At 38.1% G+C, this 15,358-nt stretch overlaps 1 protein-coding gene across 3 annotated transcripts in view; it reads left to right on the top strand.

The window, feature by feature from the left end:
* FGF14 (fibroblast growth factor 14) overlaps nt 1-13,547 on the top strand; it is a gene marked incomplete at both ends in the record, with an annotated part of 406,449 nt that extends 392,902 nt beyond the window's left edge. For all 3 annotated transcript variants that reach the window (XM_082330759.1, XM_082330757.1, XM_082330758.1), the window contains 2 exons: nt 10,594-10,792; nt 13,411-13,547. In XM_082330759.1, the coding sequence (XP_082186885.1) occupies nt 10,594-10,792; nt 13,411-13,547 (336 nt within the window). The remainder of the gene's footprint in view (nt 1-10,593; nt 10,793-13,410) is intronic.
* Nucleotides 13,548-15,358: the final 1,811 nt, after the last annotated feature.

Here is a 15,358-nt window from a genome sequence, read left to right as displayed (position 1 = left end):
ATGTACCTATAATCATCCTTCTGTTACCCACCGATAACAAAAACAAGCATTACTGCTGAGTGTGTGTTAGGAGTTGGATGTAATCATCTCCTATGTAATGAGATACATTAAGTTTCTGCTTTTTTAACATATAATGATAAATGCAAAAATGTCTGACTTGTTTCTTTTTGCTACTTCTGACTGGTTAACAGTGTGATGCCATTCCAAAAATACTTTTCAGTGGCTGACATTTTATATCCCATTAATTGTTTAGTTAAAACAGGAGACAGAATGGATTTTCTTTTGTCTTTGGTATTGATTCAGTATACAGCTTTTGAATGTTTGGGTGTGAATCTCTGTAGTTTAAGATTCTTCTGATAATGGATACTTGAAGTAACAGTTATATAGATGCTGTGAAAATTAAATGATAACAGGAAAATATTTTTAGATCTCTGGATGAACTGAAATATATTAAGTGAAAAGAGGCTTTTTTAGTGAAAATTACTATTTGCATGAGATATATATATAAAAATATTTTCTGCACTTGCATTTCAAAATACTAACAAGAAATTTAGAATTTTTGTTTATATTCATTAATTTCAGGACAGGCAACTTTGCTCCTGTGTTACCTTTTCTGGACAGACATTATGTGGGGGGCAGCACTCCGTTGATGTCCCATCATATGTGTATTGACTTTTTATGTTTAAGTGAAACAGTGCTGTAGACATCCATCTCTATGAAAGAATGAAAATGCATAACAGGAGACAGTACAGAATATTTAAGAGTCTGTCAGCCTGTCAGGTTTTGGCCATCTTTAAGATTTGACGCCTATCGTTTTCTACCTTCTCATTGGAAAAGGAGAGGAGGAAGGAGAACAGAGAACAGATTTAGGTCCCTTTGTCTTCCTATGTGAAAGCTGCTTTGGAAGGAAATGGGAAAAACCTGTTGAATATTTACAGCGGTGCTACTGTGGCTGAAGGACAAAGCTGAGCAAAAAGATGCACACTGAAGGAAGCAAAGAATTGCTGTTTTTCTTCTAAAATATGTATTTGCTGTATTACAAGACTTAAGTAAAAACAGTCTGAAAGTGGTCTCTGTTCCCTTTACTTCCCAGCCTTCAGTGGTCAACTGCAGCTCATTTGAGTTACGAAACTAAGAGAAGATTTAGCTAATGCATTTTCTCAGAGAACTGATTACATTCATTACAGAATGGTTTTGCCTTGCGTTAGTCTCCTCAGACTGAGGTTCCTCTGGGCTTGCCTCTCATGTTCTTCATATGAACACCCAGTGTAAAACAGCAAAAGGATGACAAAGAGACATTAGCAAGAAGTTCATGTAATTAACCTACCCTAATTGACTTTTATTCATTCCAGCCCCTGTCTTTTATAATAGTAGATTCTTTAGGTGGTATAATTCATGCACTGAGAGGTCATAAAAGAAGGCTGCAAGCAGAAAAACAAGCTCAAAACTGTAAAGAAAAAAGAAATAAAAAAAGAGTACACTAAAGTAGGCTACTTCTTATAACTTGTTTTTGCAACTTTTTCTAGCTTCTCAGCTTGTAAATGACACCCATTTAAAACTTTCATAAATTCACACATTTTTTGGAAGGAACATGTAGAACTGAGAGAGTCTAAAGTATACCTTACAAAATACCTCTGAATTTGCATCTATTTATTTTTACTTTTGCATTTGTAGATAGTTACGGACGTGTCATACTATCATACTCAGGGAGGTCTGCAAATACTATGTAACAACACCATATATATGAAAATATACCATCCCATCTGACATTGCACAATAGTAGCTAATTAATGCTAATATACCAGTCATGCAGTGGCAAAAACTGGAATCAGTTTTCTTTATCCAACATTTCAGTGTATTGCAGAGGAGCAGAGATTTCATTAGTGGTAAATGGTAAGAAAGTCATCCTCCTTGGTTCTTTTGGGGTACTTGGTCGTTTTAATAAGTATTTTGCCTCTTTTCTTGATAGTTTATATTATTTGAGTCGTTTGGATTACAGAAGGTTGTCTACAGTAATGACTGTAAGTGTCTGGATAAAATTGTGTCAAAAATTCTGCTGTCATTTGGAAAAGTTTGGTCTATATCTGAGAGCACTCTGTATTCCTCCTGCATTATTCATCCAGGGACAGAACGGTGGATTGATGGGCGACTGGATGAGAATTTCTTCCCCAGCCCACCGTGGTTTGTTTCTACAGCTCTGTTGTTAAATCCTTCCTTTCAGGCTCTTAATTTAGTGCTGTCCCATTTTTCCCTTGGCACTGACCTTTTCTAGCTGAGAACCTGGTGCTGTCTACAAGCTGATGAATTATGGCTATTCTGAGTGGAAGCGACCAGGAAAGATAGGCTGGTTTACTCACGTTCTTCTCCAAAACACCCCATAACAGTAGTGGAAGAAAATATTCCCTACCACACACGCAATTTCTCTTAGTCATGCCTTGGGGCGTGTGCCTTTCTTATTGATACTGGATTTCTTTAATCACAGATGCTGTACAGGAGATAAAAGATGTCTTTCTGTGTTGATACAGGAAGGAGTTATAGTTGGTGTTTAAGCTGAAGCCTTAACGCAGATTTTTACTGCAAATTTAAATCTTAAGGGAAGCTGTGTGCTGAGGATTAGGTGGGGAGGAGATTGTGGTCTTGGAGAAAGAATATCTCATTTCACTGGTACAAGGATTCTGGCTGCGTTTCCTTTAAAGCCAAGGATGTACTCAAGCCGAAAAATACACATTTCTGTGAAAGTTCAGAGCGGGACTGAGGCAGAAAAATAACCTCACCCTCCTTTATATGTCTGTGGGGAGGAAGGAGGATATTATACTTGACCACATGCTGTAATGTGTGATGGCTGTCGGTGGGCTGCAGCCCATTCGAAACCCATAGTTACAAATTTGGCTTATTGCTACTATTTCTAAAATTCATTTTGCTTTATTTATTCAGGTGAGGCAACACTTTTTTAGCAGTTCTTCTCTTGAACTTTTGTTGAAGTATTCTAGTTTTGGCACATAAATGCCATAAAGACAGTTTTAAAAATTAGTAACCTTTTCCAGGCTGCTCCCCCAAACCTTCTTCTGTATGTTTTTGAATTTAAACAACCTTGATTCGCTCACTCCTAATGTGAGAGTCATGATTCAGATCTGCATGACGGGCCCCATTTCAAAAACATTAGTTCACTTTTGGAGTCAAACTGTACAACCTTAAATAACATATATCAGAAACGCTTATATCAAGGAAATTTTGTTCTATTCAGCCATGTCCCACTGAGTTGATGACTGAATTGTAGGTATCCATCAAAAGAAAATAAATACCTGAGCACTGCTTGGAATATAATACTAACTTCTATGTGGATGAAGAGAGAGATACATAGGACTTCTCCTGGCTAGTGTATATAAGTAGTAATTTGGGATCATTCTTGAAGTTATTATTTAAAATATGCTTTTATCTGACATCATTATTTAGTCTTGCAAATGGTAAGTTTATGGAAGTGATCAGTATGTGCACTGCTTTCCATACAAAATATTATTGCCTTTAATCAATTATAGTTTAATATGACCATGGCTGCTAGTTGTAAGCAAAGCAACCTTTCTCTTATGAAACAAGGAAGTTTTTGTAATCCAAGCTGGTTTATGTTCTCTTTCAATCTGGACAGAAAATGAAGCCAAATTTGGGCTGCGATCAATACCATCTTAAACACAGAAATCTGTCCAAGCTATTTTTTGTTAGTTTGTCTTTATGTATGCTATGTGGATTTTATTCATGACCTTATTTTAGGTACTCAGGAATGTACATGAATAAAAGAATTGCTGCATTATTAATATTACCAGACATATCCCTGCTAATTAGCATCCCAGTTAAGTGCTAATATTTGCAAGACCATTGATTTACACTTACGTTTGCCTAAATGTAGTCAAAAGTTGTGTTTTGTTTTTTACAAGCAGTGATAGTCACATCTTTGGGTTTTTTAAAAAGTAAAAAATGAGAGAAAGGAATTATGGCTAAAAGTTTAGCTTTTACACGCTGACATCCTTACTGCACTCTCAGTGATTCTTTAACCAGCAAGAATCATCCCTGGTTTTTTATCTGCATTATATCAAGTCCTGTGGGGGGTTTTTTGTTTGGTTTTTGTTTTTGTGTTTTAAGTCCATGTGTTAGGAACATAACAGAACAGAAATAACACTAGCTCTGGAGAGCCAGTGTTGGTGTTCTCTGACTGTTGTAGTCTATTAAGGAAATTTTCTGTCTGAAGACTGTGGAAAGTATATGAACAGACTTCTGAGCATTTACTGCTTTCATGGGGCGTCTGTAGGATTGGTAAGTTCAGCTATTACTGCTTTTTATTTTGAAGCTTTGTTAGTAAAGTCACTGCAAGGTTTGTAATATGGCAGCTAAAGCCTCCTGCTCCTCGGTATCTTACTCGGCCAGTTTGCACATAGAAAATACTGCCAACTTTGTGTGTTCTTGTTTTTATGTTTAAAAACTATGTTTGTATTAGGGGCCTTTTAGGCCCAGATCAGCTAAATGTCTTCTGAACATACACGAAACATAATATCAATCTCTCTTTAATCCATGAAGTACCTAACCGTGTGTTGCTGGGTTTTCTGCAATTTGAAGAGGAACTCTTGAACAAGATCATTTTGAACTGTAGCCTTTTGGCCAGCTTAAGAGTTGGAAAAATTTGGTGCTACGGGTGGTAATTCTTGAGTAATTCTTTTTTGTTCTCTTACGCCAGCATTTGTCAAATAGGTATACTGTAAGAAGGTAGTCTAACTCATCTAATTCAATGTGCAGCAAGTCAGAGAAATATCAATTTAGGTATTTTCCAGTTCTCATGTGCAGGTGAAGCCTCCAGCTCTTACAGATCTTGCTGCATAAATATGTCTATGATATGGCCTTTTGACCTTGCTACACTGCAGCTGTTTTCTGGGATCTCATCATTTCACACCTCAATTACTCCAGCATCCTCCCCTCCTGCACCGAGAAATACAGTGCCACCCCCACGATCTCCGTTCAGAAGTCGGCCACAAAGTTCATTTCCCAGCTTCATTATTTTAACTGTATTTCTCTTCTCTTTTGAGTGCCTTCTCATTAACACACACTGCCTCTTTTCAGTTTTAAGGCCCTTCTTCATGAGTCATTTCCAACCTTTCTATCCACTATTAAAATGTCACTTCCTCCTTTTCATTCCTATGTTGCTAGCCTCTAACCCCCAAAATACCTCTGGGCTGACTCTATGTTGCTTTTCTCACTTCACAGAAGTCTCCCGTAAGCCTCCACAGAGCTAGTGTTGTCCTTTCTTCAGTCTCTCCTTAAAAATCCTTTGTCATCATTCCTACAAAAATGTTCAATAATCAGCTACTAGCATGCCGATATCATTGCTCGGACGTTTTGGGTTTTTCTAGACCCTATATCAAGCTCTATTAGGATTGAAAGGTGTTCACATCAGGCAGACTCCACTTGGTCTGTACTTCCAAAGCACTGGGGTCCTCTTCCATAACCTGGACTTCTACGTACAAATAATAAATAGTATTAAACCAGGATTATTTTCAACTGGTCTTGAGTTCTGAAAGGGATCAGTAATCAGTTTTTTTTACTGTGCTTGATTAGACTAGCTGTTCCTCGCCTGGCAGTCTCTTTGAGTTTGTCTTGCAGTTGTGTTTTCTGCTTGGCATCATGGAGAAGCTGTAGCTAGTTCAGCCTGCAGCTGGGCTTTTGCTGCCGGTTGTGATGAACGAGTCCCGTTGTGCCCATCTCCAGGAGAATCCACTGCCTTCTTATTTGCTGCTGGCTACAATTCAAGAGGCTGACTGCTAGCTATATCACTTCTGTGAGCTGTAAATAGAATGATACCCTCCTTTCCTATATTTCAGAATAAAAACCAAATGTATAGAGACTTGAAGGGTCAGGAGTAGAAGATAGGCAACTTTTGTAGGAGCCCTTGTCCTTGGACCTGCCTGTTTTGATGACTGTGGTAGAGCCATGGTCTTATGCTCTCCCTAATGGTGTGTGGTGGAAGGTTAATTTTTTTTCAGCCCTAACAATTCATTATCGATTGATTTACTGAACAGAGGTATAGTTTAAAATTGCAGGTGTTCATGTAATTTTTAAACAATATCTAGAAGCTGTATGGCTAGCTGTGTTGTCATGCTAGGTTTTACTTTGCAACCCTGTGGTTTGCAGCATAAGTGTCTTGTCCATAGCTGCATAATTATTTCTTATTTCTGAGAGCTGTAGTAGAAAAACTCCATGTTTTGTGAGGATTATTTTAAGTGAAAGACCATGGCTACAAATGGATATGTGCAACTTTATTAAAACTATCTAAATTGAACAGACTAAATTGTGAAAGCCCAGCAATTGGAAGTTAATCTGATAACTCATTCAAATATTTTCATTTACTCCATGATTTGTAGGGCAGTAAAGTTTGCTGTACTTTGATTTTGAACTGTAGCCTTTTGCTAGTGTGCCATATTACTGAGTAGCATGGAGGCCTAGCTTCATCATAGAGTCATTTAGAATCATAGAATCATTTAGGTTGGAAAAGACCTTTAAGATCATCAAATCCAACCATAAATCATGTCAGACTTCAGCCTCTGACTGACAGAAAGACGTTACTTGGTAGGGAATTCATCTCAGTTGTCATCTGAATTGCTTTTCAACAATCCTTGTATCTCCATGTTGACAACACAGGTAATCTGAGCTCCTTCATTCAGGCACTCCTAAGTTTGAGAGTGGATAATGGCTCTTCTTCCTTCATTTCATTTGTATTTTGTTCTTAAGTGAAAGTAGATTCCACCACATGACTCCATGAGCTAAGGCTCCACTATTATGATGTAACACTACCGTGCTGAGTTTTGGCAACACTGGTGTGGACCCCAAAACTAAGAACTCTCCAGTGACAGAACTTTTTGATTCCAAGAGGTTGAAGCCATAACCTGTGTGTTGTGATACTTACTAATGCTACAGCAACCAGGAGAATTAAAACATCTCCAAATAGGACTCACATCAAGCAAAAGCTTGATGGGAAGCTGGCGAAAATATCCAAGTGAAAATTCTTCTCAGCAAGGTGCAATTTAATATATCCTTCACTTCTCTAGGACCCGGGAAGCTGTATCAGATTGCAGTTTACAGCCAAAACCCACTCCTGGGGTTTTGGAAATTGACAGCTGGTATATACTTTATTTTTCAAATGTTGCTTTGACAGGAGAAAACCACCTTTTATATAAGACTACAGGTTAAATCTGGGCACTGACCTTGGAAGAGAAATCCTGAGCACAAGTTCTTGTTTGCAAGTCATGTCTGGTTTTGCAATTTATTCATTCGCTTCCTAATTCAAAATGTAAAAACTGTCCTGGGATCAAAACCCAAAAAGTCATTCTTGCAGGGAAGATCTAAATGATTCATGTCAGCCAGATGCAGATTTGGATTCCTTCAGGTTGGATACCGATAGGCAGGTAGCCTAGGGGAGTGCCCTCACCATTGAGTTTCTCTTATAAGATGACATTGTACTGCCTTTCCCTCCAGCAACGGATTTGAATAAGGTCAGCTGTGGCTGATTTTTCTTAAAGTCGGTGCTGTTAGCACATTAGTAATTTTCTGAGAGTTATTACTGGGTTAAGTCTTAGGTATACGGATCTAGATTTGGCCTAGGTACGTGCAGAAACGGCATTTTAGGTGTCATGGCTGCTTTACTGGAGAAAATATAGGTGCTCACCAGTTGAGATGGTGTCTGAGGCAAAGCTTTAGACATCACTCTTAACTTAGAAATATTCAGTTTCCACCTGAGCCCCAGGGAAGGCGCCCATCTCAGAAGCCCTTTCTGAGTAATTCTTTCCTCAGAGCAACTGGCGGCTGCAGTTCAGCATAGTCATCGTCAGGCGCCTAATTTTCATTCATGAATACTCTCCACATTGGTAAAACTATTAGCCTGCTTTAATGTAACATATATTTAAGTGACTTTTTGATTCAGAGTTTGTCCCAGGCAGAATTGCATCCTAATATACTGAGTGAATGCAAAGCTATCCAAAGCTGTTACACTACCCAGGCATCTGGAGTAGGTCAGCTGTAGTACTTTCGGGCAGAATACAGTATTGAGGTTTGGCTCTTTCTCGTATGCCAAAACAAATTAGCAGATTATTACTATGCTTTTCATAACTAAAAAATAATAATGATGCCAGTTTGTCCAGTCTATCAGTCTGCATCTAGGAGTAGCCAAGTATTTGTATTGACATCCAGTTTTTTGACTCAGTAAAGTAAATACCTACTGCTTCATATGCTGCGGGCTGTCAGAAACACTGCTGTATGTGCCAAAGAAATGAGAAACATCCAGGTCTGATTCAGAGGTGGAATATGATTTGAAGGAATCTTGGTTCAGGATCCTAATGGATATTGTTTGGGAAAACACACAAATAGCGTTTACGGGCAGCCAACCATCTCTAGTACGGAGGAGCGTGGAATGACAAACAGCTTTTGTTTATAGCAAAAAGTGGGCATTGGCTAAGAAGTGGTGTTTATGGTAATTGAGCTTTACAGGGAAGTAAAAGTTAGTGGGGAACACAGGGGGTAGCACTTGCAGCGAAGCAGGTAATAAGGAGAGCTGTGTAGGCATTGCCTGATTAGCATCTGCTGTTTCAATAGCCGAGGAACATGACTCGCATGTAAATGCTTGCGCTAGGCTTTAACAGGCATTCCCTCTAGCATGCCACCCTGCCTTCTGGTTTTATTTTGAGTCTCCTTGAGCCCTACTGTGATTTGAAATCAGTGGAGGAGAAAAGAGAGTAACACAAACAACAGATGTCTGAAAGGCTTGGAACAGAGAGAGGAAAAAGCCCCGTGGCAAAGGGGAAGGTGCAGTTAAGGTATTTCCTGTCCTTGGTTTTCCACCCCTGTAGTACAGGCTGTATTTCTCTTTCTGCATGTGTATATAAATACAGCTGTGCACATAGGTGGCAAAGAAGTGGTAGTGCAAAAAGATGGCCATTGCACACGTCAGAGAATATTTTTTGCACCCTGTAAATGAGCGTGACCTATGGACACTAAGTGTACTTGCTCACAGAGACAAAGCAACCTATTTTAGGGCAGGTTCACAAATTATTTCCCAGCTGCTGCAGCAACCGCTTTTAGTCTGTTGCTGGATAAAATACACTAATTCTTTTTATTTGAGGTTAAAAGTTACTTCATAATTGAGAAAGCTAATCATATGCCTGGTATCTGTTAAGACGGCTTTGCTTACAGGTGGTAACTTAAGCCATGGCAATACAAATACATAACATTAGGAGAACTTGGTTATGCACTAAATGACAGTTAGTGCAGATTCGGAAACGTACTTCATCTGTGGTTTCTGGTATGGGGAACTGTGTCTTCAAGGACTTTGATTTCCAGAAAGGAAATCTGTGACAGAAACAGCTGTGAAATTCTTACACTATATAGGCAGCTGGGGATGGCATGGAGACCCTGCAAACATGTTACCTGCTGCGTGTTAACTCAGTACTGCATGGGGCCAGGAGCAAAAAGAAATGAAAGAAAAAAAATAAGAAAATTACTGTGAATGGAAAAGTGAAAATATATGACATTTCCAGATTTTTACTTCTTGGGAAAGGTAACTGAAGGAAATATAAAAAAGAGGCTTCAGGGCTGAGAACTTTGTGCTCTGAAAGCTTAGCAAGCTACTTTCCACTTTCCCACATCTACCACCTCCTTTTATGTCTTATATCTTCCACAGGTTTCAGCAGATGGGTCCAAAGCCAGAAAATCACATTCACACAGAATCTTATTTTCTCGTGATATTTTAAATGTAATTTTATTTGCTTATTAACTTGCTGGGTTTTTTCAAAGGATTTTGGTAAACTCTGTCTCAATATATGTTCACACTGTTTATTTTGTTACTGTTAATTGTGTTATTAAAAATATATATATATTTAAATTATTATTTGGCTACTGGGCTACAGAAGTTTGTGCTTAGGTTAACCTTAGTAAAGAGTTTAGGACAACTGCTCTGTTACTGAATGTGACTTCTGAAAAGCATTCCAGTTTTGGGATGAATGCTGAGGGTGTCAGTAGGAATTATTTTTCTTTGTATGGAAATTTGTACATCAAAATAGTGTTTTCCTGTGGTGTTTCAGGCCATGCGGACTCTAGGAAATTATATATATTTTAATATGCTGGTGGCAGCATTTTTAAGCATCAAATATTAGTCGTTATAAACCACAGAGGGAGTTTGTTGCTTTTAGTATGCTAAAAGGGAACAACTGTTTTCTCATTAATGCTATTTTAGCATAGACCTTCTTAATCTTTAAAAGGATATCTTATCAGAAAAATGCACAATAATAATTATGCCTGTATTTTCAGTAATGGTTTTATGCCTGTGCCGCTTCCCCTCTATTTTGAAAATACGCTATGCCTGTTGCACAGATGGGAAAACAGAGGCATCCACGGGATGCGAAATAACTTCACCTGGAGGTCACCTAGAGGAAGACGGATCTCCTGGTCTCAAAGCAGAACCTTATTATAAGTCGTATATTAAACTTATCAAGAGGTATTTGTAAGTTAACAAAACAGAAGCCGCACGTTAGAGATATCATTTAACATTTACTTTTCCTCCCACAGGAACTTTTTACACCGGAGTGCAAATTCAAGGAATCTGTTTTTGAAAATTATTATGTAATCTACTCATCCATGCTCTACAGACAACAGGAGTCCGGGAGGGCCTGGTTCTTGGGGCTGAACAAGGAAGGGCAGGTCATGAAAGGAAACAGAGTGAAGAAAACAAAACCAGCAGCTCATTTTCTACCCAAGCCATTGGAAGGTGAGGTTCAGTCCATCACTGGCAGGTCCTCCTATAAATCTCGTAAGAAGAAGAGGGAATGGTTTCAAAACAGCCTTTGTGAATGTGCGTGCCCTGCACAGGGGCCATTCCAAATGACAGTCCCCAGGATTCATGGTGTGGTTTTGTGCTTCGGCATAGTGGTGCTAGAAAGGGCATATGTAAAAACATTTTTTCCAGGGATTAAGGGGTCATTTTGCAAGAAATCTTTTGTGGAAGTGCATTGTGCTGTTTTTAAAATATTCTCTCAGTAGGGACAAAAGCTGTTGTGAGTCTTGCAGTGAGAAAATAGTCCTTTCATTAAGCAGAATGAAATAATGGATATTGTAGGATAATTGGGAGTTATAAAGGGAATGGATGAAATGTCAGCATTTCAAAGTAAAAGCTTTCTAATACAAATCACAAAGGTCTCTTTATAAAATAAATCATACTGTATTACTTAGCCAGTTGATGTAATGCACATAACTTGTGTAAGTTGGCCTTTAAACCAAGATAGAAGCAAATAAAAGTCATACTAACCTTACCCATTAAATGATGTCACACATTCCCTGAAAAACACATTCATTTATATCTTGGAACTTTTGGGTTACCCTGTGTATTCTGCAGGCCTTTATAAACCTGTGCTGCTTTTTGCTTCTTGTCCTGATGGCACTCCAGATTTCATTGATATTATTGCTACACATAGCCTCAGTCATTCTGAAAATTATCTCATTACTTAACATCTGAAAACACACACCTGAGTAATGATTTATCTAGCAGTCCCATTTCTTTTAACATTTTAACTTAAAATTTTTGATTAAAGGATCAGTTTGTTAAATGTTTTAGAGCTTCGTCCTAAGGAAAGAGTCTGAATAATCCTATGTTTTAACTTTATACTTGAACTCAGGTTGATGAGTGCTTCCCTCGTCTTGCAAGAGCTTACAGTATTTTCATGAGCTCTCAACAACATTGACACTTTATATGTCAATCCCTATATATATATATATATATATATATATATATAAATATATATATTAAATTACAAGAATTGTAGGGAGGCAAAGCCAGTGCATTTTTAAAAGCAATGTCAATTCATATGGATTAGGAAAGAAGTGACTTTTTTCATTAATGTTGGGATGATCAGACTCTATCCAAATAGCTTAAACAAGTCTTAGAAATAACTTGCTTTACATTGCCCAGGAGACTCATCAAATATGACAGCTTTGCTATATAATTCCTTACTTTATAGTTCCATCTCATGTTATTCAACTTAATATTTTTGTAGGTCACGGTGTTATTTCATCAAGCTCTTTTAATTAATCAGCAAAGTGTCCTAAACGCAGTTATGGGGGCACTCTGAAGACATAGATCATAACCAGCCCTATGTACTCTAGAGAAGACATTTAATTTCAGACTTTTAGAAGCCATGACAGGATTTAGATTATGTCATTGGAAATGTTAGAACAAGTATTTGATTAGTTAATGATGCTATGGGGCCCTTCATATTTATTATGAAACTTCACACCATTGAAGATCAAGGTCAGTACTTTGATGCTCCTGCCTCCTACTCTAATTAAACAAGGGACGAAGGGATTGTGCTCTCTGTGGCTGCACACAGCCAGTCCCAAAATCATAGTGTGATGATTAATTCCTTTGACTGCTTTGACATCTCTTTTAATGTTGCTCTGATATAAATAAATGCTAGTGAAGTTAGGTATAAGTGGAAATATTACCTGATTCAGTGGCATGGAAAATGAAATTGAATTATCCAAGAGCATTAATCATTAAGGCAGCTTAATGCTGGGACTGTGTAATTGAACACATGTATTTTCCTCAAAGGATTTAAAGTGGTTAGATAGGGACTGAAGCCCAGGGGCAAACTTTTAAGTCCTCTAAGAATTCAGTTAAGAGTTTAATTTGGAGTTTTCTGCACTTCTGCATTCAGTGGAGGTCAGTGGCTACTGCATACAATTTTTGAAAGAAGGACAAAAAAAAACCCCAAAACTCTTGCGTACCCTCCGCAGCACTGTCCTAGACATTTCTTCAGTACACACCTGAAGAGATCATGGCCAAGCTCCTCAGATTTGGGAGACAGATGTACAAATAGCTTTGTAGAATTGGACCGAAGCCTAGTCTTGCAACATAGGATTAAAAAAGAACACTTAAGTCTAGACAACTGTATTGTATGATCCCATTTGTTAAACACCATCTGTCTTATCTCATCATATTTTACTTCTAAAAACCTGCAGAATATTTATTTAAGGGGTGCGTATATATATACAAAGGGGGGTGTATATACGTACATTTTTGTGTGTCTGCCTCATGCAAAGACAGAACAGTAGTTTTTCATTTCCAAAGCTTCTATAGTTTCCATTAAACAAGCAAGCATACAATTTCCTACTCTGTTTTTAAGTCAGATACAGAAGTGAGAAATTTGGAGGGTCAAGCAAAGCTACCAGTAAGGCAAAACAAGTGTCTGTCAAAGTAAATAGTTTCCCTCACATGCAAGAGGAACATGGATTATATTACAATATCAGTTATTGTAGAAAATTAATCGCTTTTGAGGTGAGCTCTTAAATGAGATACATTCTTGTCTCTCCTTTTCTCTTTTCTCCCTGCAGTTGCCATGTATCGAGAACCGTCTTTGCATGATATTGGAGAAACAGTGCCAAAGGCTGGGGTAACTCCAAGTAAAAGCACAAGTGCATCTGCAATAATGAATGGCGGCAAACCAGTTAACAAGAGTAAGACGACATAGCCAGATCCTCACAGGTGTTGTGACTTACTGAGTCCCGAGTACAGTTGAGCGATTTATCCTTGCCAGACTTCCCCTCTGCAGTGTCTGTGGATCAGCTTGCGGCAAGTCACAGACTTGCCCGTTGCTGTTTCTGAACTGAGTTGTTGCAAGCGGATAAATCTCAACATGTAGCTCCACCCACAACAAGAAGACACCTGGATGAACCAGCTAAACTCAGACCATGGAATGCCCTACCAGATATTGGAATGCCTTTTTAATATCTTTTCTGTGACTGTGACACTTCATGTGAATGACATACTTCACAAGTACACTTGATACCTTGCCTGCTGACAATTGCCCATAATCCCTTTTTGAGTCCAGTTTCAGCAAAATCCATGTGTTTAAGTTCTATTTTGTAGCACACAAATAATCAAGTAATTTCTAGTTAGATGCTGTAAACCTGTGCTATTATGGATTTCTCTTCTTCCCTTTTTTATAAGGCTGCTCGCTCCACTGTCTGTGACCTTTTGCAGGGATTGTGTTTCTCTATAACTTAAGTGTTGCCGGTGGCTTAGTTTTGAAAGCAATCAGGGAATCAGGAAGCCTTCAAAAATCTATTACTACAAATTATATCTATAAAGAATAGGATTGTTGTCTCTGGCTTACAATATTGATTAAATGTGAATACTCTTTAGTAACAGATACTGTGCTTCTGAGGTTGGCGTTATAGTGGAGGGAAGAGTGTCAAACACAACCAACAGGAAGTTTTCTGAAACGCGTGTTTGGCATCCCCCTATAGTTTCTTTTTGTGTGTGTGTTTTATACATATCACAGGCTTACTGGTAATGGTAACATTTGCCTTGCCCAGCGAGCAAGACCCACTCATTTTTGGGAAAGTGGGTCCAAAGAATTTTGTAGGCCTTGTAGGCCTGAATTAAGGCTCATTTTTCATCTACTAAATCTTCATTGTTTGAAAAACAAACACCACCAATTAAAAAAATAAATAAGACTAACCAGAATTGCGCTACCTAAATCCATTTCAGATATAATCCTTTCCTGTTTTTAAGGAACTGAACTTAATGCCATTGTTATTTTTGGCTGAATCCCACACCTACTTAGCAAAGCATGGGCAAGGATGTTGTTGTGTTCTTTTTTGCAGCACCAATGCAAAGGGTAGTTACAAATTATAGTTTAATATTTCTGGTGTTTTAAAAAAAAAGTTTTAAAACTGGACATATTACAAAACTTTATTTTTATTTTTAGCTAAGCATGCGAAGTCCGGTCCTATGTATCTCACTGATATCCCAGTACATACATCCACCCAGCTTCCTAGGATAATATGCCCACCAAATTGGTAGATTGAAGGTGCCTTGCCTTGATCTCTGTATGCTGTACTTTCTCCTACATGAACCTAGAAGAAATCAAAAACATTATAAAACTGAAGAAGCCTTGGATCATATTACCAGAAACACGATTAACACCTTGAGTTTGTCACTTGTGAACAATTAAACTAATGTTGTGGGGGAGAAGATTTAGAGAATGCCACAGAGATGCCACTGAAGTGTTGCATACTTAGCCACAGGCTTTCAGATGACTAAAAATATGGGTACTCTCTGTATGCTTAAGAAGGTATTTGTTTCTCAGAAAGGTCAAGGACCAAACTGTACCTCAGTCTGAAAAACTGTGTGGCAATGCTCTCTTGGCCTCTTGCCGTTACCTTGATATTTAAAGACAAAAAAAAGGGAATCATCCATTCCTTTTTTAGCGTTGTATTTCTGGCAATTTGTTTTATTACATCTTTGTGCTGAAGTCCCTAACAGAGACCGCTGGTT

Source organism: Platalea leucorodia (genome assembly GCF_965183815.1).
Source record: "Platalea leucorodia genome assembly, chromosome: 2".
In the NCBI taxonomy this organism is placed as follows: domain Eukaryota; kingdom Metazoa; phylum Chordata; class Aves; order Pelecaniformes; family Threskiornithidae; genus Platalea; species Platalea leucorodia.
Note: the sequence above shows the minus strand (reverse complement) of the source record. Positions and strands in the feature narration are given on the sequence as shown.